This window comes from Phlebotomus argentipes, unplaced genomic scaffold, assembly GCF_947086385.1.
Source record: "Phlebotomus argentipes unplaced genomic scaffold, Phlebotomus argentipes genome assembly scaffold_18, whole genome shotgun sequence".
Classification (NCBI taxonomy): Eukaryota; Metazoa; Arthropoda; class Insecta; order Diptera; family Psychodidae; genus Phlebotomus; species Phlebotomus argentipes.
In genome coordinates, this window is record NW_026776177.1 from 7,601,675 (window position 1) to 7,624,030 (window position 22,356).

At 42.7% G+C, this 22,356-nt stretch overlaps 2 protein-coding genes and 1 non-coding gene across 4 annotated transcripts; 1 reads left to right on the plus strand and 2 right to left on the minus strand.

Annotated features, from left to right (window-relative positions):
- Positions 1-5,631: 5,631 nt before the first annotated feature.
- LOC132259106 (solute carrier family 41 member 1-like) lies at positions 5,632-9,279 on the plus strand. The gene is made up of 7 exons (XM_059756651.1): positions 5,632-5,837; positions 5,902-6,119; positions 6,680-7,004; positions 7,303-7,597; positions 8,527-8,732; positions 8,800-8,948; positions 9,032-9,279. Exons 1-7 carry the CDS (start codon positions 5,819-5,821, stop codon positions 9,221-9,223), a joined length of 1,404 nt encoding a protein of 467 aa, XP_059612634.1. The 5' UTR covers positions 5,632-5,818; the 3' UTR covers positions 9,224-9,279.
- A 3,777-nt stretch (positions 9,280-13,056) lies between these two features.
- Trnae-cuc (transfer RNA glutamic acid (anticodon CUC)) lies at positions 13,057-13,128 on the minus strand. Its single transcript has one exon. It is a non-coding gene; the product is annotated as a tRNA-Glu (tRNA).
- A 781-nt stretch (positions 13,129-13,909) lies between these two features.
- On the minus strand, positions 13,910-22,233 carry LOC132259351 (uncharacterized). 2 transcript variants are annotated; one of them, XM_059756944.1, is made up of 7 exons: positions 22,148-22,233; positions 21,987-22,071; positions 18,085-18,250; positions 16,720-17,069; positions 16,054-16,356; positions 14,753-14,911; positions 13,910-14,171 (listed from the first exon to the last, which is right to left on the minus strand). In XM_059756944.1, the coding sequence occupies exons 2-7, from the start codon at positions 22,050-22,052 to the stop codon at positions 14,064-14,066; spliced, it is 1,152 nt and encodes a 383-aa protein (XP_059612927.1). In that variant the 5' UTR covers positions 22,053-22,071; positions 22,148-22,233; the 3' UTR covers positions 13,910-14,063. The 2 variants fall into 2 exon arrangements, with proteins under 2 accessions (XP_059612927.1, XP_059612928.1); XM_059756945.1 differs by lacking the exon at positions 22,148-22,233 and having other exon boundaries at positions 21,987-22,138.
- Positions 22,234-22,356: the final 123 nt, after the last annotated feature.

A 22,356-nucleotide genomic window follows, 5' to 3' on the forward strand; every position in this document is an offset into this window, starting at 1 on the left:
GCTCTGGAGAACCCTTCAATTCACGGCGCAAAAAGAGGACAAATATGCTGGAAAATGTATGACTTTCGCACCCTCTCGTCGGCAAAAAAGTCAGCGCCACAAATGGGCGAAGAAAGGAGCATAAGTCATGGGGAATCCGCCCTCTGGAGTCCCACCCATTCGACGAGTGCTAAATTTTCACGACATTGTAATAATATTAATGCTCTGGCGAATTGCTCCGGAATGGCGACACCATGTGTTGATGGGAATTTTGGAGCTGCTAAATTCTCTCTGGGGCCAAAGGCGGAGAGAAGCCAGAGTTCGGAGGTGAAAGTGGTCGCGAAAATGCGCTTGAACGATAAATTCTGATCTTTCTGTCCACAGGCTAAATAAATTGGACGCCTTTCGCCGCAAGATTATGGATAAGCGCAAGGAAGTTGGGAAAGTTCTCTGGAGAGTCTCTGGCACAAGTGACAGGGACGTGAATTCAAGGAGTTCTCACAGAGGTCTTTTCAAGCTTTCCCGCACTATGCTTAATGATAATGGAAGTCGTGTAATCTGTCCGAAGGGGAGCCTAATAAGTCTCCAGTGGGAGAAGTATTCATTAGCGACATTGAGAATACTCAGCAAAAATTTCCGCAGTTGCTTCAATTTTAATTGCTTCCACTTCCACATTCACTATCTCGAGCGCTGAGTACATATTTGGGGAGAAAATATCTGGAGTTTCACAGAAATACATTTCTCGAGTGCTTACAAGACTTGAAGCACTCAAGGATGTCCTTTCGCAGATGGATGGAAAATCAGCTGATCCCACTGGAACTCACTCACTTTTGCCACTTTCCGGGAATGCTTTCCAAATGAGATGTTCAAATGAAAGAAATGGCAAGGAAAATGTATCACGGACACATTTTTCAGTGATACAATGAATTCGGAAAAGCAATGAATCATAAACATAAAGATTCAAGTCACATTTTTTCCATGATTCACAATAAAATGATGGACTTTTCTTCCCAATAACATTGTTATGGTAGATTTCTCCAAGGATTTCTATTGATATTTCCACACATCGCTGAACTCTAGCCTCAATTGCATTTGGATTGCATCGGGATCAACATGGAGTTTTGCGCATTCCTCCAATATGTATTTGATAGAACGCTTTCCGGTGACGGGAAGTGAGCAGAGAGCGAGAGGCGGAAATGGAAACTGTACAGCCACAATGTGTCCTGAGTGTATTTTCCCAGGAATCAAGAGCTTCCAGGTGAAAAAAGAGAAGTCGCATTGACGAAAGTGAATTTGTCGGGGATTCCAAATCACTGGGGGTGAAACTTCCACCGCAAGAGACTCGGCGAAACTTGTCAGATCATCAGAATTTCACTGTGAGCGCTTAACAGGGTGAAATTTTTCCATTGAGTTATCCTGCGGAAATTCCATCTCGACATGCATATTGAATGGGTTTCATGTGGCGGGCTTTTGGGGGGAGGCGGGAGCGCATGAAAGGCAAACCTCTTTACAGCTCACGATGGGAATATAAACAAGCAAAATTGCATTACATTAACTTAATATTTCCCTCCTCTGTGTATACAACTCACGGATCCCTAAATGTTATTTTATTCATTTGTATTTATTACACCTCCATTCACCTTCAAAAGCTCATGTGACGCTCTCGATGGTAAACTTTCCATTCTCCCTTTTCGAGATTGCTAATCTCTTTTGCCGGGCGAAAAGGTTCCATCGTCGACCATATTTCCCCGCTCCGGCGCCATGTATCACGGTCAGGAGTGCTGGAAATTAATCTGGCGAATGGTTTATCGGGCACACCGGGAAGATTGCATAGCAGAATCGCAGTAAATCTCTGATGAAATTCACGAAAATGATGCCCATAAAATACCTTTATTTACACTGCACGCTTCGGGCGATGAGCGCATGCAAATTCCCTCAATTATCACGTCATTGCGCGAATAGATGGAGAACAATGTCTGGGCGATTGATACTCCTGATGGACCACTAAATCACTCCAGCAATCTCAAGCGCCCATCTAAATTGCGAATTGAACTGCAATTGAAGCCCATTGTTTGGAGTGTATCACAATCTTTTAGCTGATAATTAGTGTGAAGCGCGCTCTGTTCCATTTATGATGTGTGTGATTTAATTAAATCTCTCTCCCCGATTTTGAATCTCGACATAGCAAAATAATACCTCTTGTGTGCGATGAATTGATGGGATAATGCACGAAGCTCTCGGGCTCAGAGTCTCTTTGCCATATTACATGAAATCCATCTATAAGTTGCGTATAAATATTAGGAGAGATGTTATGTTGTAATCCTTTCCGCACACTCGTCTACACAAGGAGATCTGTAATTTAACTTTATTGCTTTATCTATTTAATTAGCAGTACACTGAGTGTATAATCTATATACATTTTCCTCAATATCCTCTGCTGCTCTCCGGATATTGTAAAAGTTATCACACGAGTGCGAAGCTTTCAGCGGTCGCTGACTTTGGTCTCTAATCTTCAGCTCTGTGCTTCATAATGAAATATTATTGCAAAATATTGGAAGTTTTCCGCTTTGATAACAACACAAAAGCAGATTCAAAGATGGGAAATGGGTCACTTTTTTCCCCTCCCTCCAGTATGATTTATTGAAAAGTGAATCAGTGCAGATATAAAAATTCCATCTTTCGACATCATTCTGTTATCTGAAGATTCCCAGAATTCTACGCTTTATGTTGAATGTGACGCCGAGAGAAAAATGTCTGTCAAAGCAGACTAATTTTTACCGAACGAGACACTATGAAACCATCTTCAATTACAGACGCGCCAATTAGGAAGAGGAAAAATGCCAGAACACCTTAATCAGTCGGAAAGCGATGAAATACCTTTGCTATCCAGCCAGAAGATAATTGAATTCTCCTGCTTTCCCGTCTCCACTCAGAGCAGTTAATGTAAAAATCACTTTAATTGCCACTTTTCTTTGGGGTCAATTTAGCAAGTCTGCTTCTTTACACTGAATAACGCCGAGTTGAGCTGTAAGCAAGCTATAAAAGTCAGTTTTGCAGGAGTGAGAACAAGCTCTCAAAGATGAATGCACTTCCGCCCTTTTTGTGACCGGAAAGTGAGAGCTTCATATTTCGCAGTCACTTATAATTAAAGTGAAAGAGAACCACATGGCGAATTACACACGTTCGTAATAATAAAAGCTGAATTAACCCGTGAGTTCATTGCAAAATGGAACCTCATTTGGCAAGAATGTCATTTAACTGACAATTACAATATCATCTCAGACAGACGTGGAGCAAAAAGATCTCTCATTGATAGCCAGAAACAGTTTCTTCATGTAAATATCACACAAATTTTCACGTAAAAATTAGCTCACTTAATGTCCAATTTGTTCTGTGGTAGAAAAAGCTTTCTGGTCCATTTTCAGAAATATTCCACAGATTTTAGGACTTTTACGAGAAAACTTCCGCCCTTTGCGCTGAAACGAGGAAACTTTTCTCCCTATTAGTTGAATATTTTCGGCACAGAACTTTCAATTTTCCAAAGCTCCTCAATATGCGCGCCACGAAAGTTATCATATCGTGTCGCTTTGTGGCTCTTCATCTCATTTCCCTTGATGGCAATTGCGAGCCGAGTGCGGAAAATGGTGTGAAATATCGTGATTGTCAATATGTTTTCCTGTCCCGATGATTTTCGACCCGAAAAGAAGCCCAGCACTGGAGTGAGTCGGATGTGAAGTGCTTTTGAGCTTTCTCTGGCCTCTGGCGCTCCGGAAGGCATCGATTGATAGCTTCCCAGTCTGCTGTTGGTAATTGTTTCCTGCGTCAATTTGTCCGTCTGTATCATTGTGCTCTCAATTTACAAAGTTTTCACTCGCCCCAAAAGTCAGAAAAGTTTCGTCGTTGCCCACAAATTTATGTTGTGGCAAATTCTTTCAAATAAAATTCAATTTAATCTCCAAGCTACAAATCATGCGGCAAGTCGAGATTGTTCTCGTGCTCCAATGGAAAGTAATTGCTTCACCCGGACTTTTGTGTGGAGTGTTTATGAAAATCCTTTCTAATATCAATTCGCAAAGGCCGCAGAAGTTTTCAGCGTCTGAAAAGCCTTCAGAGATGTTGAATATTTGCGACTGGAAAGTTTTTTAGTGTGCGGCCGCCTCGAGATATTCTGCAAAATCGGTAAATTTCATAGATTTGTTGTCTTTGACTTTGAATAAAGCAGCAAAAGAGCCAATTAATTAATCCAAAGCGAGCTCTGCAAGGAGCAATTTATTCCAAATATCACAGAAAAGTGCATTCAATCATCTATTTAAACTTTATTTATTCACTTTATGCACTGCTTTGCAACATATCACGGAACATTTTAATTAGTTTGTTTCAATTCCAAAGCCGACTTCCTCTGTGCACTAAAAATTCCATTAGAGGCTGTTAGTTTTAGGATTTTCAGTGCATTTTAATTATTTTAATTAAATTAATCCTTGGTCTCGCCAAATGCATGCAGAGTAGCATAATTATATCGTGTCAAATGAATTCAAAGAGCAAATTTTTATTGACTCTCTCAGCAAATGTCAATCTTTGTCTAAAATCCCATAAAGTGCAGTAATAAATAGCCATTTGCCCCATTATACTGAGCAACTGCAAATGCACTTGTTGCTCTGGAACTTATTAATGAGACCGACGATAGGAAATTAAATTTTGGAAGCACTCCAAGATGCAGTAATAATTTTTGAATAGAAAGAGCTTTCAAGCGCGAGTGCAGGAAAGTTCACTTGAGAAAGAAAAGGCAATAAATTTCTTTTGATCAGTACTCGAGTTTGCGAAAGCACATGCGTCCCCTTGTGGGGTTAATTAAGGTGAGAAAACAACAAAAGGTTGTTTGTACGCTGTAAGATTTCCACCCTGTTGACACTGAATACCCCATCGAGGGAAATTCCTCAGCCAGTGACTTTTAAACTTCGACAGAAGCCCAATTAAGACGCTCAACTGATTCACGTTGAGCGGAAATTCTCGCTCAAGGTATCGAGCAGCAAGGCAAGAAGGGCTGGAATGAATTATATATGGGATAATTATTGCGTGTTATGTTCCATGTGATAATTAAATGTGATTGAAACATTAATGACTTAAGGGGTCAAACATCTGAACTTCAACTGGGAACCACTTGTGGCGCTGGAGTGTCTGAAACTCAATTTCAAATCATCACTTTTGCAATGGAACACAACGAGGAGAAGTTGAGATTACAGCAGAAGTTCAGAGCTCATAGCGATGACAAATCCGCGTTCTTGCTCGAAACAATGCGACTCTCATAGTTATCTACGCACTCGTCGACACGCGGATCCCTTTGTCGAACTCCATATCGGACGGAAGTCAGTTGTTTGCTCAACTGAATGGCACTTGGTGCAGAAGCGCGATGTTTGTGGGACTGATTGAAATTATTTGCGTAGTGCAAATAACTAGTGCGATATGGAAAAATCACCCTTCGGTCAAGGTTTAGCGTGGATCTCGTCCGTGGAGGCGCCAGGTGATTGCACCCCAAAGGAATTACGCGTCTTTTTCTACACTCCGCTCGCCTTAATTGCCCCATTATGCAATTGGAAATCACCGTTTCTTATCTCATCCCACTCCAAGTGCCCAGCCAGCAATATTGTCGCGGAGCACACTTGAAAACACCTCAGAATGCGATTGACTTCGAAAGCGAACGTGAGGATGAGTTTCACAGTCAGTTCCGAACGTCTCTTGGCTATAGTTTGTGCCGCGCTAAAATGCTAAACTATCTGAGTGTGTGAGAAGTTAAAACCCAGTGACTTTTCTAATTACATTGGCTTAGTCTTGTACCTTCGCCATGGCGCCAAATGTGATTGGTAAGGGTTTGTCGATATGAAGTGTGATTTCCAGTTCCCAAGAGAGTGCTTTTTTTTGTTGCAGATCCTCCGAAAAATGTGGAGGACTCGGATTCTATCCGCAACTTCGCTAGTCAGACGTCAGTGGATGAGAACAATCTGGACAAAGTGGAATGTGGCAGTGAAGAGAAGTTGATCCCGGTGGAGGAGAAGTGGTGGGAAACTACTCTCCAAGTGCTGGTGCCCTTCCTCATCGCAGGTGCAGGAACGATCGGTGCCGGAGTTGTGTTCGGCATAGTTGCAGTGAGTGTCAACACGACACACCCTGAACGATAGGGTGATCCTCTCGAGTGCTCGAAATGTGGAGCGATAGTCTCAATCGCTGGCCTTCACCTAGGACCCGTGCCCCTGATTGCACAGGCTTAGCCAGGCGTTCCAGATCTCGCGTAATCTTGTTTTCACCGAAAGCATTTTAGGCTGGTCTTATCAATGAGATTAGCGCTCCAAATCGAGGACAGTAGGAGCTTCCCGTGTGATTTAAGAAGCGCCTTAAGCCGCTTTTGGCTATTGGCTCGAACCATTCGAACACCCTTTAGAAATCACATCAGTCTGGCCTGATAGCGAGCACTTTGGCTCGCTAGATTGCCCGTATCGATCACTTCTGCTAATCGCATTTTTCCTTTGTACAACTTATCGGCCACCTAAATTTTTTCACTCTTAGCCACGCTCGATACGTCTTATCTTACGCGACTCCATTCAGATGCTAGACAGAGAGGTTTAGCACGCCCTGTGCAGAGACGAAGAATGTCTGCGTGCTTTACTGCCAATTCGCGCGCTGATAAGGGCGATTTTCCGTCTTTCAGCACTGGGATGTCTTCGTCAACGTCTCGGAGCTGATCATCATGGTGCCATCGCTGATCGGCCTCAAGGGCAACCTGGACATGTGCTTGGCCTCTCGGCTCTCCACGCAAGCGAATCTCGGCAACATGCGTAACGTCAAGGACATGATGTCCATGATCGTGGGCAACATCAGTCTGGTGCAGATCCAGGCCACTGTTGCGTCAGTCATCGTGGCGTTCTTCGCCATCGCCGTGAACGCGGCCATCAACCAGAACTTCGCCATCAACACGTCAATTATGGTCATCGCCGCGGCGATGTTCACTGCGACGACCACGTGCTTCTTCCTAGGTAATTCCGAGATTTCAGGATCAAGATCGAAATTCGCCTAAGAATCTCAACCTGCCTCATGCACCGTAAAATTAGTGATCTTACCTCATTAGTGAGCAAATCGAATGGAAATCGAATGGAATTGAAACATTGTAAGCGAGAAATACAAGTGAAAAGAAGATAAGATCTTGACGTTCTTTCACTGTGTCAAGATTTCAATTTCTCCATCTAAAGATTTATAGCCCTTGAATCGATAATGATGTCACAATTGACTTTGTAATCCCAATGAATTTACCGAGCATTAACTTCTCATTTGCAGACATCGTACTCACAACAGTCATCCTCGTCGCCAAGCGTTTCCACATGAATCCCGACAACGTGGCCACTCCTCTGGCCGCGTCCATCGGCGATCTCACGTCCCTGTCGCTCCTCTCTGTCATCGCGAGAGTTCTGTATCAGAACTTGGAGGCGAGGCTGTGGATCAACTACATCATCATCGGCGTGTACCTGTGCGCGTTGCCGATCTGGATCGCCATCGTGCTCCGCAACAGATTCACGCGGCCCGTGCTGAAGAACGGCTGGGTGCCCGTCATTTCAGCTCTCTTCATCAGCGGGTAAGCGCACTTTGTCCGCGTGTTATCGACACGCCGAAAACTTCCACCGTGACAACTGATTCATTAGCTGCGTGAACGGGTGATAATTAATTATTTATTGGGGCCGAGCAATCAATTAGAATTCAATTTTTTCGCCATTTGATAAGGCAGATGATAATCTCATCAAAGTGGGGGGAGTTTCTTTGATTGATTTCCGCGCGCAACAATGCCAAGGGTTCTGACGAGGCATTTGGGAAAATTACAGAACTTAGAACACATCACTTGTCCATCAATCAAAATGCCATAAAATATTGCTCTTATCGCCACTCACAATCGCGATCAATTAGCGTTGTCCTGGAGTTGTTGGAAATGTGAAATGTTGGCGATTTCACTTCATTAGATTGCAAAATATTTATGACTCTGGAAAAGCTGTTAGGGAATTTAACCCACACAAATGACTTCTTCATTGCGCCATATATTGAGTAAAAAAAAAAAAACAGAGATCCGTACATATTTCTCTCGCGGCGTTATTTTTGTATACATACTTAATAGCATCTGCCAACACATTGCCAAATAAGCTCGCTTTCGGATGATGGATTCTTGTAAATATTTTTCCAGCGAATGTTGAAAAATTCATGCTCATTTCTCGGTTAAAAAGCAGTTTTCTCCGTGCGGACGGACTTTTATTAGTTTTCCGGGAAATTGTTAATGGGGTTTTGGTGGAAAAGAGCGCTCATCAAGATACCATTTCTGTTTCATTCGCTCCTCTTCCGGTGCAATGCAAAAATCTCCAGGGCAGATGAGATTCAATTAGAGACCTCATGAAATATGCAGAGACACTCCCACGTGGGAATGTCGAGATGCAGTTAATTGAATTTGTCCATATATTATGCCAAGTGTTTCACACCCCCGAAGCTTTTGGGGAGTCTCTAAACGGCTGAATATTGCAGAATGGGCGGATTAGTCCTGGACGCCGCAGTTGGGAAATATGAAGGCTTCGAGGTGTTCCAGCCCATTATTAATGGCATCGGTGGGAACCTGGTGTCCGTCCAGGCGAGCAGAATAGCGACAAAATTGCATCAAACGACCGAATTGGGCATCATGCCAGCTTTCGCCAAGATCTTCGAGTGGCCCCATCGAGCGCTCTTCAAGGGCGGTAAGTACATTTGGTGATGCTGAACGAGGAAGAAATCACAGAGATGAAATCCTCTCCTTCTCGACAGTTCCTTATGCGAAAACAGCCCGGATTTTGATTGCCATGTCAATTCCGGGACAAGTTGTCTTTATATTCGTGGCTGATGCCATCCACATGTCACGCTCGACACTGGATGCGGCCTTTGTCTTCACATACCTGACAGCCAACATCATTCAGGTGAGTAAATCCCACGCGCGCTCTTCTTCTCCCGCTTCGCAAAATCCCATCAAAATATTTGCCTCTCTTTTCCCCCCCCTCAGATCACGATGCTCCTCTTCGTCGCCCACATCATTATTCACGCCATGTGGAGGTGGAAGATCGATCCAGACAACTCCTCGATTCCCTACCTCACAGCCCTGGGCGACCTGAGCGGCTCCAGTCTCCTGCTCGTCGCCTTCATCTTCCTCACCGCCATCGGTAGGCCGTACGAGGAATCCGCCGAGGCAGCATAATAGATTGTCTACTCTGTAAACTTTGCGAGAATACCAAAGAAAGTGCACCCAAAACACCCTCACTTGTTCCCATGCAAGGCAATTTATACGAGTATCTGCAAATATTTGACTGTCAACACTCAGTGACATCCATCCATCCATCAATCCATGAGACTTCCCGGTGCACGCAGTAAACCCAGAAGATTCTCCTGAAAAATCGTCACGAAAGAGACATTTTCTACGCCAAACAACTTTCAATTAACCTTCAATTGGGTCATAAACAACTATTATTATTTTTCCACGCACTCAATGCTCTATCTTTGCCTAATCAAACACCAAATCACTCTCGAATGATTAGCAGATAAGGACGTAATCCACTCTAAGCAGAAAAGCCGAGAGTGGTCAATTAATCCCAAAATGCAATTTCCACTCTCACGAGCAGTCCATTCTACACAGCCTTTGATGTTGCTGAAAAGTCCGCTATTGCACCAATTAAATTACATTGTTAGTTTTCGCTGATGGCGTTTCCATGCAAACTTCAGCTTTATCTTGCTAGTAATTGACTTTGATCGATACTTATTGAATTGGGAGTTTAAAACTGTGCGCAGAGGATTTTTTGTCCCCAGCAATTCCACTTTCATCCAGAAACGGGTAGAAATACTGGAAAAATGTTGAGAGAAAAAACACAATGAATAAGTCCCCAATAAAATTTCTCACACACTCGAAAAGCATAGCTTGTCGAGATAAAAACTAATCAAGCATAATGAAATTATTTCCTCGAATAGTATCTCGACAAATGATTGAAGATTGCAAAATATGTGCTCTATTTTATCAACGAGGAGGAATCCATTTGAATACCCAAGAAATTCCTAATCAAATATGTTTTCCCATGTCGTGAGCGTCCTTTTCTCATTTCCAAAAGGAAGGACATTTTAATCTTCCAGATGAATTTGCAGAAAAGGGTCTGCTATTGAAGGCCTCTGGCACTATTCCACCCCCTCAGTGGACATTTAATCAAAAAAAAGCCCACGTTCTGCAATCCCTTCGCAGCTCGGGGTAAGCGTCGTCTTGTGTCTTTGCCCTCCGCATTGATTCCTCACGATGCTATCGCACTGTGTGGGGCGGGAAGGAGTTCCTCCTTGGTCAGATAAGAAATTCAGATTAATTTACTCTTTAACACTCGCGCTTGCCTGAAAAACAAGCGGAAAGTGCAGCAAAAACTTGGTGATTAATTACTTCCATAAACTGCGTCACACAGACGCTTCTTGAGCTTCCTCGCTACTTTGGCAGGAAGTGCCGCATTTCTTTGCAGAAGCGCGTCGCCTGCATAATAGCGCATTATGTAAGCTGCGCAAATTGCGTTGAAAATATAACGATAAACAGTAATTTATCTCACCAACTAAGAAAATTCTCATTTAACCCTCAACTGCTCCACTTCAACATGATATTAATACATAATTGTCTTTTTTCACTCCAGGTATATTCAATTTTAAAACACTGTTTGCTGACTGAGTGACTTGGAAGCCTTCAAAGGATGTGCTCTTAAGGCTTTTAACATCAATTCAAATATTGATCTTCTTCTTTTCTGCAGCATAAACTTCTTTGCTCATTGCAAACGCCGCATATGGAATATGATTTTTCCTGAGCGGATTATATGAATCTTTAATGCAATATTTACAGTATAATTTTCCCATGTCGCACATGATGGCAAACATAATAATTTCATGTGTTTTCACAAGTTATGCTTTCCTCAATCAAAATTTTCCGGAAAATTCTTTTCACTCACACACACTTCAAAGAATTCCCAACAGCAGCAACATATTAAACTCGCCATGTTCTCCAGTTGTATGCAAAAGTTTCACATGTGAGCTTTCTTCACCTGTTTTGTGTTTGTTTTCCGCCAGCGGATATTGCGCGGGGTGGCAAAATGCGCTCTACATTATTTAAATTTAATTTGCAAAGTTTATGGTGTTGTGCGTAAAGATTTACCGCAGAGTCGAGTGAAATTTAATTAAATTCCCTCGCGAAATATTTCCCGCCATATATTAGAAGACAATATTTGGCCAAGAAGTTATCAAATTCAGAGTCAATTTGCCATTATAGGTCGTGGGTTGACTTGAGGAATGTCTCTCAAACCCAGAGAGAGAAAGAGAGAGTGGGACTGAATTACGATGAATGAAGATGTCCTTGTTGCTAATTTTAGCAGTGATATAAAGCAACAATTCGGAGTGTAACGCAAATTAATAATTCTTTCATCGACTCCCCTGTAATCAGGCGTAATCGGATCTCCAACACCGAGGCATAATTCCATATCGCATGCTGCTAATATTGGTGAAATGTTCATAATTACTGTCGCGCCCCGCAAATTCACCCTCACAGCCCTTTACCGAAGGTGATCCGTCCTCAGGATAATTGTCCCTCTTGCGTGATCCTCACATTTGCCATCCGAGGGCTGTAAAGTGTCATCTTCACATGTGGCAGCAGTTGGAAAGTTTCCTGGGTAACCCAATTAGCACGACGAAGTGGGGGCGAAGTCACGAATTCCTACCAGCACGTGGGACGCCTTGTATGTGACACGGGAAAATAAATTATTGTGGCTTGTCTGGGGGTGTTGGGCGAGGAGAATTAATAATTGAGTGCATATTTCACATTGTTTACACTCTGATGCCTGTCTTTTCGCCTCGACCTCAGATGTCTCTCTCTTCGACGTGGATTCCGGGAAATTCAATTTATCACCCGAGGAATCTATCATCTCAATGCCTCAGACCGTGAAAAGTACAACTTCACGCTAACTTTGCCAACACAGCACAAAGTGGGTCATTTGCAGCCTGATTAAACGTAACCTGGTGGAGGTGGAACTTCTCTGACACCAAGCATCGCATGAGAGTTTCAAAAGCACCCCAACTCATAGATTAACTTGTAAATTGGGGTTTGTGTAGTTCACGCGCCAACCAGTGGCGTTGCAAATTATAAATCGCTGAATCCTTGGCTCCGCCCACTCAGAAGCTCCGCCTCTCTCCTTGTCAATATCCAGCGCTCAAACGTCCAGCTTCTGTTCACTGCAATTTAACAACTTCTCACCCAGATTTCCACTACGTCTCTGCAATCCATCGAAGCATTGCGAAAGGGTGCGCAATGTAAGATTAATTGTTGCCCAACACACAGAAATTGTGTAGCTCAAGTAGAGTGTCAGTGTCTTAAATTTCAACTCCTTTCATCTGGTAAAGTGGATTTTCGTGGAAAGACTTCAAGACGATCAATGTGACAAGATGTGCAATTCCCAAGCATATTTCACCAATGTGAGAAATGGCAAATATCTCGTATTACTAACTCATCGGAATTTGATTGGCCTTTTGGTAAATTCTCCAAGCATCACTCAACTTGGTAAACTTGCATCTGCCTTTCATTAAAAATTCCCTCCCCTGCGAAATTACCTGCCATAAGAACTCCTGAGCTCATCTCAATCAGGCCAATTCCCTCTGGCGCCCCATCGAAAAGTTCTCAGCGGGAATTTCGCGAAACAAGTTGCTGGCATCATCCGATTGAGCTCTGCCTGCGGAGGAATTCCCTCTCCCCAAGCGGAATAATCAATTGAACGGCTATTGAGAGCGGTTCAAGTGGATTTTCTGCTGGAGACGTCCTCGAAAATAATGACATTCTTCTCGACGTGAAGGGCCAATTAGCAAGATGATACCCTTCGCCCGGGCTTCGCTCTCCCCATGGCGACGAATTCAACTCTTCCATTCACAATCGCTTTAATGTCCCCGCACCGATGAAACTGACAACTGCGCGCCGGCGAGTGTTTCTGAGTGTCATTGTCGCGTGAATATTCATGATCCGCGGGGCAAAAAAAATTCCCACGCCGGGAATCGAACCCGGGCCTCCTGGGTGAGAGCCAGGTATCCTAACCACTAGACAACGTGGGACATGCTCGTGACCACACGCGAAACTCACGCGATGCCATCGCCACAGTCTATTAATACGCGCCGATAAAAATAGAGAGATGCTCTCTCTTGATTATCATGCAGCACTTTATGCTTCCTCAGCGATAACATTACACTCGCACAAACAGCGCCCGGAGCGAAAACACTCATTTTCATGTGTAAATTTGCGGGCTTGTTTAACAAAACAAATTATTAGCTTCTGTTGCGGCACTTTTTCCTCATCTCGCATGTTTTGCCCGCTAAAATGTCTCTGGATTAAAATATAATTGGATATGTTAAGCTTTTGTTGCGTTCAAAATGTTGCGGTAATATTGCACAAGGTGTTTCACAAGTGTTTCTGCAAATTCTTTATACGCACTATTTTGTCTGTTATTTTTGACAATGTCATGCGATAAATCCACGTGAATCTTGTAAAGCAATTAAGGTTTTTTTTTATTAAGTTATAATATTGTTAACAAACAATTTTACCAAGAATTTAAATTGAGAAATAGCTTTTAATGTGAAATACACAGGATTCTAAGCACTTCCGCTGAAGCACTCTGTGCAATAATAAAATCCGCTTACGAGGAAGCTCCTTTCCGGCATTTCTCCCTATCCTTGGCATTTCGCACACACTCTTTCTGCGTCTCTCCATTATTGAAATTAGACACACAAAGAGATATATTTTCTTACGCATAATTCCACAGTGTGTTGCTCTTTACAAATCCACTTTTACGCCTGAGAAACGCGCCCATTGTCATTTCCATCAAAAGAGCATTTCCAATCGAGTGCTAGAGTGATTTCATTTAATCAAAAAGTACATCACTATAGAAACATCGCATTGCCGACGGTATAAAAATATATCTTACAAATGCTGCCCACACTTCTTTGCGCTGTTGGAGTTGAAAGCTAGGAAGGAGAGTCGTCGTGACACTCAATCACCCACTCGTGACGGTCACGGACTTATGGAAGCCCACGCCTCCGTGAGCCGCTGCCGCCTTTCCGTTCAAGAACTGGTTCACTGCCGTGAGCGTGGCGATGGGAATCTGCGGGGATGCAAAGATTATATGTATGTAGTGCGAAAGAGTGGATCAAGGAGGAAATTTTATGGTCTGAAGTCGTGTACAGCTTTGAGGAATTGTGCAAAATTTAGTTTTCAAAAACAGTTTAACGCACTAATTTTTTTTCTAATTTCTTCTTGATAAATTGCTTGCAAGAAAAAATTCAAATACTTTTCATTTGAAACACTTTCATTTACTAGGAAAATACGGCATTGTCACTGAATTAAAATTGTGATTCCTGATTTTATGACATATATGTTTAAAAAGAAGTTTGGAATCAAACCTAACCTCAAAAACATGGTATTGAAGTTCGATTTTGTTCATTTTATACCATTATTGAGTTGTAAAACATTCAATTTGTGTATCTTTGCTATTTAAAAGTACTAAATGGAATTCTTAGGAACCCCCTAGGAACCCCTCAATATCTTTTTAGGTCATGATCGGAGATTTTCATAACCTCACAATTGATTAATAGTGCTAAAAATGAAGGGACTTTTCATATACTAAATTGATAAATTGACAGAATGTTGGTGTACGGACTTCAGCCATAATATCGTGTCACTCACGCCGAAGACGCCGTCGAAGAAGGTGCCTCCGTGTCCCTGGACGCCCACGCCCGAGGTGTAGGTCACGACCTTCTTCTTGTGTCCGTACTCGTGGCTCTCGATGCTGTCGCTGATGCTCTCACTGCTCTCCTCGGAGCTCTGAGGCCTCGCCACCACGACCTAAAAGAGGGGGAGCGTCAGTGGGGCAGGTCGAGGCGAGAATCTCCCCAAATCTTCCCTCCCAGCGCCCTCTCGGTAAATCAATTGCGGTGTGGTGAGTGTTGTGAGGATGTGCACTAGACCGCCCACAAGACACCCTGTGACAAATTAGCACATCTGTTAACCCATCTCGACCCTCCTTGACTCTGTGCCCAACTTTGCTGGCAAGAAAGTGTGTGTCAATTGCGTGTCGTGAGCATAATTGGTGTTGCGAAAGTGTTCTTCGTGTATTTCATCACCCCAGAACAGAATTTTCATTGGGAAATGTGACACGCTGGCCGTGTCAGGAAGTGCTTCTGCTGTGCAGCCAAACATGTAATTGATACAGGTAGTAATCACGGCGGTGTTTCCCGGAATTTGACATTGCAATTAGCGATTTATTGTGGGATTTTCGAACAGGATATTGATATCATGGGAAATTTAAGTAAACATTATGGCTCAGCTAAGCGCGTATTGCATTTCGAGAGCCATTGAAAATTAATTTTAATCAGCATACTTTGGTGTAGTTTAATAAATAACGTCTTATTATATTACTAGATAGTTTGGCGTACTATCAATGTTAATTATCTTAATATAATCATATGCAATTATTCGAGCGAAATAGTAGCAATTGAAGCTTCAGAAAGACGTGAATACACTGATAATTATCATGGTGAGTTAAATTTAAGTTCTTAAATTTCATATAATTTACTTTAAATTTAAGAATCTCGTTAAAGAGTTGAGGACTTGAGAAGCTTTAACTTGATATGATAATCAATCGATCACTTGAAAGTCTTGTGACGCACAATGAGAAGTCCGTAAAAGAAAAATTGCATTTGTTTTGACAGAAAACCGGGTAAGGAAATTTGAATATCGCGGTTAATTAGTCACTATCTGTGCAGTGGCGAGCGAGACCCGCGCTTTAAGCTCGAGGTCAGCTTACAGGAAGTGCAGCCACGCCCGCATGGGTTAAGCCGGCTGGCGAGAGGCAAGAGGCGAACCTGCTGCGGCTTGGCCAGGCTCAGGAGCAGGAGGAGTCCAGGAAGGTGGCGCGCTTCCGCGTGGGAGCGTCTAGTGCGCGTTTTCTCGGGAGTGGCGTGAGTGTGGGGGTGATTCATGTTTACCGGGTGTTTGTGGACGACCGGCGCGGCCTGGATGGTCTTGTGTATCTGGACGGTGGGTGGCGGTTGCGGGGCGTAGATGCGCTTCTCCACGTGCACCACGGGCGGCGGCTGCTGCACTGTCACGTACTGCACCCTCTTGGCGGGCTTCACGTAGTGATTCTGCACCACGACGCGCTGCGGCGGCGGAGCGGGGGCTCCGCCAAATCCAAAGCCGAAGTTGAAGTACTTCCGATAGTCGAATCCGGTTGCCGGCTGTTGTGCGTATACAGTGGATTGTGTGTGTTCTGGTGCCACCGCAATGTCCTTCAATAATACATTGTTCAACATGTGTTCAATTGCATTTGCATTGCATCGCCATCAATCAGCGCGCGCTCTCTTTTCCATCTGACCGCCCAGACGGTTTCCAAGTGTTGTGTATCGCTTGTAAATTGTGGTTTGGGAGTTTACGGAAAGTCTAGTGGAATGTTTCAGTTTCTCTTTTGTTCTGGGAAAGTCTCAAGTATTATGTCGCAAGCATACAAGCAATATATGGAAGGGAAAACTCTAGAATTGGAGGCAATTTTCAGTATAAATTTCCGCGAATCTCTATGAGTGACGACTGAGGAATGCACGAGCATTCCAATGAGCCGTGCGCAATGGAATATTTCACTCTCATTAGTGGCTCACCTGCTGAATGACGGGCTGGTAAACAGGCGCGGTGTGGAACTTCTTCTTGGTCTTCACCTTCTGGTACACCACCGTCTCGCCGGCGTTCTGTGGCACGGAGTCCACAGATGCCACCAAATTCTTCGTGACGGTGAGGCTGGGCTGTTGCACGGGCACGTCCACGACTGTCACGACTGGCTGCGGCTCCGCCACTTTAACCACGCTCTTCTGCACCCCCGCCGAGTGCGCTTCGGCCACTCCGCCGCCCGACAGCACCCCGCTGGCGTCCGCGCCGCCAGCTAGAGCGGCTGTAGCGCCCACCCCGTGACCAGCCGAGGCGCCCGCGAACAGACCACCGGCGGTCTGGCCGTCTGCAATTAATTTACGAGGATGCATCAATTAATGGGCGGCGCTGTGATGTGTGGTCTTGCGAAGCTCAAGCCAATTTATCGTCCAGCAGCTTAATTACATGCAACAATGTGCGGACATGCAAAGTAAGGCGCACTGAGAGAAAATCGTGAGTTCTGCATATGGTTTAAGACTCGAAAGGGTTCGATTGAGCCTTCTTGAGTCAGGAATAGAGGATGAGAGTCAAAATACTTACAATTTCCTGCGCATCATTTTTGTGATCTTCATATTGCAGAATAAGTCCAATAAATTTTTACCTTGATTTTTACCTAATTTTTAATTATGTGTGTCTGCTGCTTTACTTTCTTTGCTGTCTTGTCTGTTTTCTGTGTACGTTCTGCTTTTCTTTGTTCTGATTGTGAAACTCAGAATTCAACATGAATGTTTTATCAATTAATTATTTAAAGAAAAAAGCACTTTGGTCAGTATTTTTGCTGTTTGTCCAGTAAAAATTCAGAATGACCTGTTTATGTTTATTCCATTTAACCAAATTAATATTCCACTGACATTTTTTAATAAAATCCTGATCAAACTGTAGTTTTTTGCTGACTAAACGGAATAAAATACTGACATTTCATTTTCCTTTATTAACTATTCTGGAAGTGAAATGAGTGTTTCTGCTACCATTCTACATTAATCTATGAGTGATATAAGAACCAAAATCGTCCTGAAAAAATCAAAATGTGTTTCTTTATTTGCTAAATGGCCAAAAAAGCACCTTCAAGCGTATTTTTCCAAGAAATTTTTTATGATTTTGGCATTAATTGCCTTTTGTACCATCTTGCCTTATCTTTATTTGCGTAATGTTTATTCTCTCAGTGCGTTTATTCTATTTAAAGCGACCCAAACACCTTTATTTTGCCAGAAGCACTACAACATCTACTTCTACTTCTACTCTGGCTGCCTTCTCAGGCTATCCGCTGCGCGCGAAAGCGCCCAGAAATCCAGCCAGGCCACTTTGCATCTGAGGAGACCCACCGACACTTCCGCCCAGGCCGGCGCCGGCGTGCTGTCCGTACGGCGTGCCGGCGGACGCGGACAAGCCTCCTTGGGCGGCGTTGCCCGTCAGCAGGCCACCGAGTCCAGCCTCAGCGTGATAACCGCCGAAGTTGACCCCGACTTTGCCCTCCTTGAACGTGATGAACTGCAGAGAAAAAGGGCCATTAATCGATCTAATAGCATGCAATGACACAACATTTTTCGCCCAAGAGCCCATAAAATTGCGACTATGACGGAGAATGACAGCGCGGGGCGTTCTGCAGGGGAGGAAAAGAGCGGGAAATGAAGGATTATTCACCTGTGCGAAAGTGCTCAAGTTTTAGTGATAAATCACAAAATTGAGAGCACACTTGGGTCGTGTAATAAATTAGGAAATGATGTTGTTCCTTGTTTTCCGGGGCTTTTCGGGATGGGATTCCGCACATTGCTTGTCAGTTTGACTAAAAGTCCACTAAATTTTCATATAAAACACACTCACACAGTTTTCCTCCTACGAATTGAAAGGTCACATGGATGAAAAATTGTGCAAATAATTAAATTGTCTCTTTCAATTTTCACTATAGCGAAAAAGGGTAGTGAATTTTAATTAATTTAATGCACTTTTCCCCCATTGAAAGTCAATCTACTTGAAAGGTTCTATAACACGGAGTTCACAGAGAAATCTCTTTCATTCATCATTTTCGCGGAAAGCATAATTGAAATTTTTAAAGCTCTGATTAACAAAATTCCTGAAGTTCACGTCAAAGAGCTTAATCTCTGATTTCTATTTAATTAAAAATTCATTCCGCGAGTGAAACATGATGTCCTTCATGCAACTTTGCGAGCCTTTGCCATATTCATTTCTCACGAATAAAGAGTGCCACTTTCGGGAATTTTGCACATCATTCTAAATGGGTGGGAAAGAAGTTTCTGGGAAGGAATTTAATTGAAGCCTTCCTCCGCATCCGCCTTCGAATCACGTGGGATTCACCGCAGCTCAACTATTGGGAATAGTTAATTACACAGCAATATAAGTGTGATTAAGCATTGATGTGCGTGGCAATGACATCATTTTCTATCGAATTTCGAAAGCATCTTTTGCTGCACTTCCAATTGGACTCAAGTTGACGTTGAGGAAGACAAATTGCACGTCAGCTTCACGCGATTTCGCCCCCCAAAAAGCACAGGGAGGCTTTCTGCTCCACGTAATTTATCACGGTCCCACCTCGGCAAAGGTAAGGGCGCGTGGGGAGGAATTCGCACATTGCTTCCTGGCGGAAATGAAGATGTAAATCAACTTTTTCTCGCCGGCAACATCGTCACCTGTCGAGGGCGAATTTGTATTTGGGAGAGTAATTGGCGACTGCGAACGGAAGCTGCGGTGGATATTAAAAATTAAAACACACATAAATCCACGCCCGCCATACGTGAGTGGTGCTTAATTAAATTATAATTGCATTCATGGCGGAATGCAGACGCACAGGGGTGAGAAAATGCATTGACGGCACAGTAATTGTGTCTTGACGGCTTTAGTGTCTTCAAGCGCTTCATAAAGAACTAAAAAGACCTTTCGAAAATCGGTCAAGAATTGCCATTTTGGACGTAAATTAAACGCATGTTATTAAGGAGGAAATATTTTGGCAAATCTCTACATCATTCACTTGTGCATACATACAAGCCAAATATAGTTGAAAATATGTCCAAAAATACGCGAAATTAGCAAATATTAGCAATTAGTCATGGGAAATTACTACTAGTAAAAAATGCTGTAAACAAACTCACACAAATTGCGTCAAATTGTGGTGAAAAGTTCAATCGTGAGGAATAAACGTGATATGCAGAATGCAAATGGATGAGCAATATTTCGCACGAAATTCTTGTCAAAAAGTGCTTTTTGGCGTGAATTTTCAATTTTGCGCATGTTTTGGGACTCTTGTGGCATTGTTTTCTTTCAGGTAAAGTGCCATAACAACGGAAAGCTTTTAAAATCGCGCAAACAAGGTGAAAAAAAAACACATTATTATTGTGATTTCCCGGTCGTGCAGGAATCTTATTTCAAAAGGCTGCTTATATATTGTAAAATACGCAAGCATCAATCGATGAATATAGAGTAGATGTTGTGAATAATATTCCTTTCCTTTTCCGCATAAACTAATCTTTTTTCCCCCTTTTCCAGGAACGAATTCTTTCAAAACAACCCTTTAACAGTAAAATGGAAAATTCTCTGTCTGGTAATTGATTATTTCCCCCTTGAAGTTTGTACAGCAGAGCAATTTTTTAGCGCCCAGTTTTTCACTCTTGAGCACAAGCACACGTGGCTCAGCAATTAATCTCAGTCACTGAGCAAGAAGTGTGATTGCCACTCACTTCAATTGCTCTCTTCTGTATTTTTATCGCATTTTTGCCATTACATTATTAATTCTTGCTCTGCACAAACTATTTTCCGTGCAGTTTCACGGAAAGATAGTCACTGGAAACAAGACCTTTGAGGGCAGCAAAACGGGCGCAATTTGCATTTCAGGGATTTCTGATGACGTTCAACTGGGAAAACACAGAAATTGGCTCAAGAAGTGAACTGATAAAAAGCCACTTTCAAATGAAGGCAGCGATGAGGTGAAAGACACCGTGAATGACGGTTCTCTTGAGGTCACACAATTCACAGAAGCGACAGTCAAAGCCACAACTTGATTTCATTGATCTTGAATTTGATTTGGAAAAGTGTCGCAAAGAAATTCTTTATGCATAGAATTTGTGATATTTATAGAAATGTTTTTTTTTCTGTGTGCTCCAAATTGCTTTGCCATCATTGAAATTTTTCTTCTTTGCGACTCTTTTGGCAACATTTCCATTTTATTATTATTATTCAAATTGCGTTCTTTTTCGCAAGGCAGAATAGAAATCCACGTAATTATCAAATCAGAAATTCCACCCTCGACAGAGTGATTTCGAAGCTATTGAAAAGTGGGAAAATAAGTCAGGCGTGAAAAGTGTTTAATTGACTATGCTTTCTTTTTTCTCTGCCCGCCAAGAATTTTTTTTTCAATGTGACGAAATGTTGCTCCACATTTTCACTTTTTCTTATGCTCAAAGTCACCAAACAATTACTCTTTATATAACCATCGATTATTATCAACTTGTCAAACTTTCAGTGTCTCTCAATTTTTTTTTTTCCTTTGGTGTCGAGTTGAGAATTTTTGTTGATGAAAGAAAAAAAAAGCCACGATGACCTCTAAAAACGTTAATTACCTTTAAATTCCCATGCGCGTTATTTACCAATTGAGATGACGAAAAAATATATGGTCACGTTTCCCTTCTTTGCCAGCCGCGACGCTCGCAAGAAGCTGCTTAATCGCAATAAATATTCTATAGACTTCATCATTGTTTTTGTCTCACTAAAACAATTAGCAATTTGGTTTTCCCACCAAATGTCAGACCCTAATAAAAATCGCACAGAGTCATGGCAAAATATGGCTAAAGTTCAAGCTTGTGGAGTGATTTCGCAGTATTTTTTTCACGAGAAATTTGTCTAAGTTTTGAGTGAGAGCAGAAAAATGATGTATTTTGCAAGCGTAAGAAGAATTCTAGCTCAAGATCATCACAACTTCACCTCTAATGACACTGTTTGCCTCTGACTTCTTCTGGCTTATCAATAAATCTGTTTCAGACAATCAATTACAATTATCTGGCATCTTTTTGCTGCGCCAAGACAAGCAATTCGCGCTATGTTATTAGGCAGAAGAACTCTGCGATGTTCGCGGTGTAAATTGAGCACTTCATTTGAGTGAAAAACGGGAAATATAAACAGCAATAAAGTGAGATCTTGGAGCGTTATTTGAGTGCCAAAATCTCAAGTGACGCTGCAAATGGAGCTTCATTGCCGTTTAAAGAATAAAAAAAATCACCTGAGGTCGTCCAAGAACTGCGGGCGTGAGAATGAACAGCGCACAAATCACAAATTTCGCACTCATTTTCGTGGCAATTGCGAGACTGTGGAAGAAAAGTAGGAATTCTCACTGAAAAGTGTCTCTGTCGAGAGAACAATGGGAGTATTCTTAAGTCTTACGCGTTCGACAGTCTGAGCCGCACTATGACTGATTTCCGCCTGACGCTAGTTTGTATTCCAGCAACCTTCCAACTGACCGGTTTGTGGATTCTCAATCGCAATCTTCGCGCGCTGTCCAGCTAATTCACTTTTTATTGCAGCACACACAGAGACACGCTCCTTCCCTGGGTAATTGAGCCGCCACTTTTTCTGCCCGCACACTCTTCACC

Bases quoted from the DNA above. Each gene is read 5' to 3' on its own strand.
- LOC132259106 (XM_059756651.1), top strand. The intron at 7,005-7,302 runs GTAATTCCGAGA...TCTCATTTGCAG, and splicing joins GACCACGTGCTTCTTCCTAG to ACATCGTACTCACAACAGTC. The intron at 7,598-8,526 runs GTAAGCGCACTT...TGAATATTGCAG, and splicing joins TCAGCTCTCTTCATCAGCGG to AATGGGCGGATTAGTCCTGG.
- LOC132259351 (XM_059756944.1), bottom strand. From the start codon at position 22,052: ATGAGTGCGAAATTTGTGATTTGTGCGCTGTTCATTCTCACGCCCGCA. The intron at 14,912-16,053 runs GTAAACATGAAT...CCCCTCTTTTAG, and splicing joins CGGTCGTCCACAAACACCCG to GTCGTGGTGGCGAGGCCTCA. The intron at 14,172-14,752 runs GTGAGTGACACG...GCATCCCCGCAG, and splicing joins TCTTCGACGGCGTCTTCGGC to ATTCCCATCGCCACGCTCAC.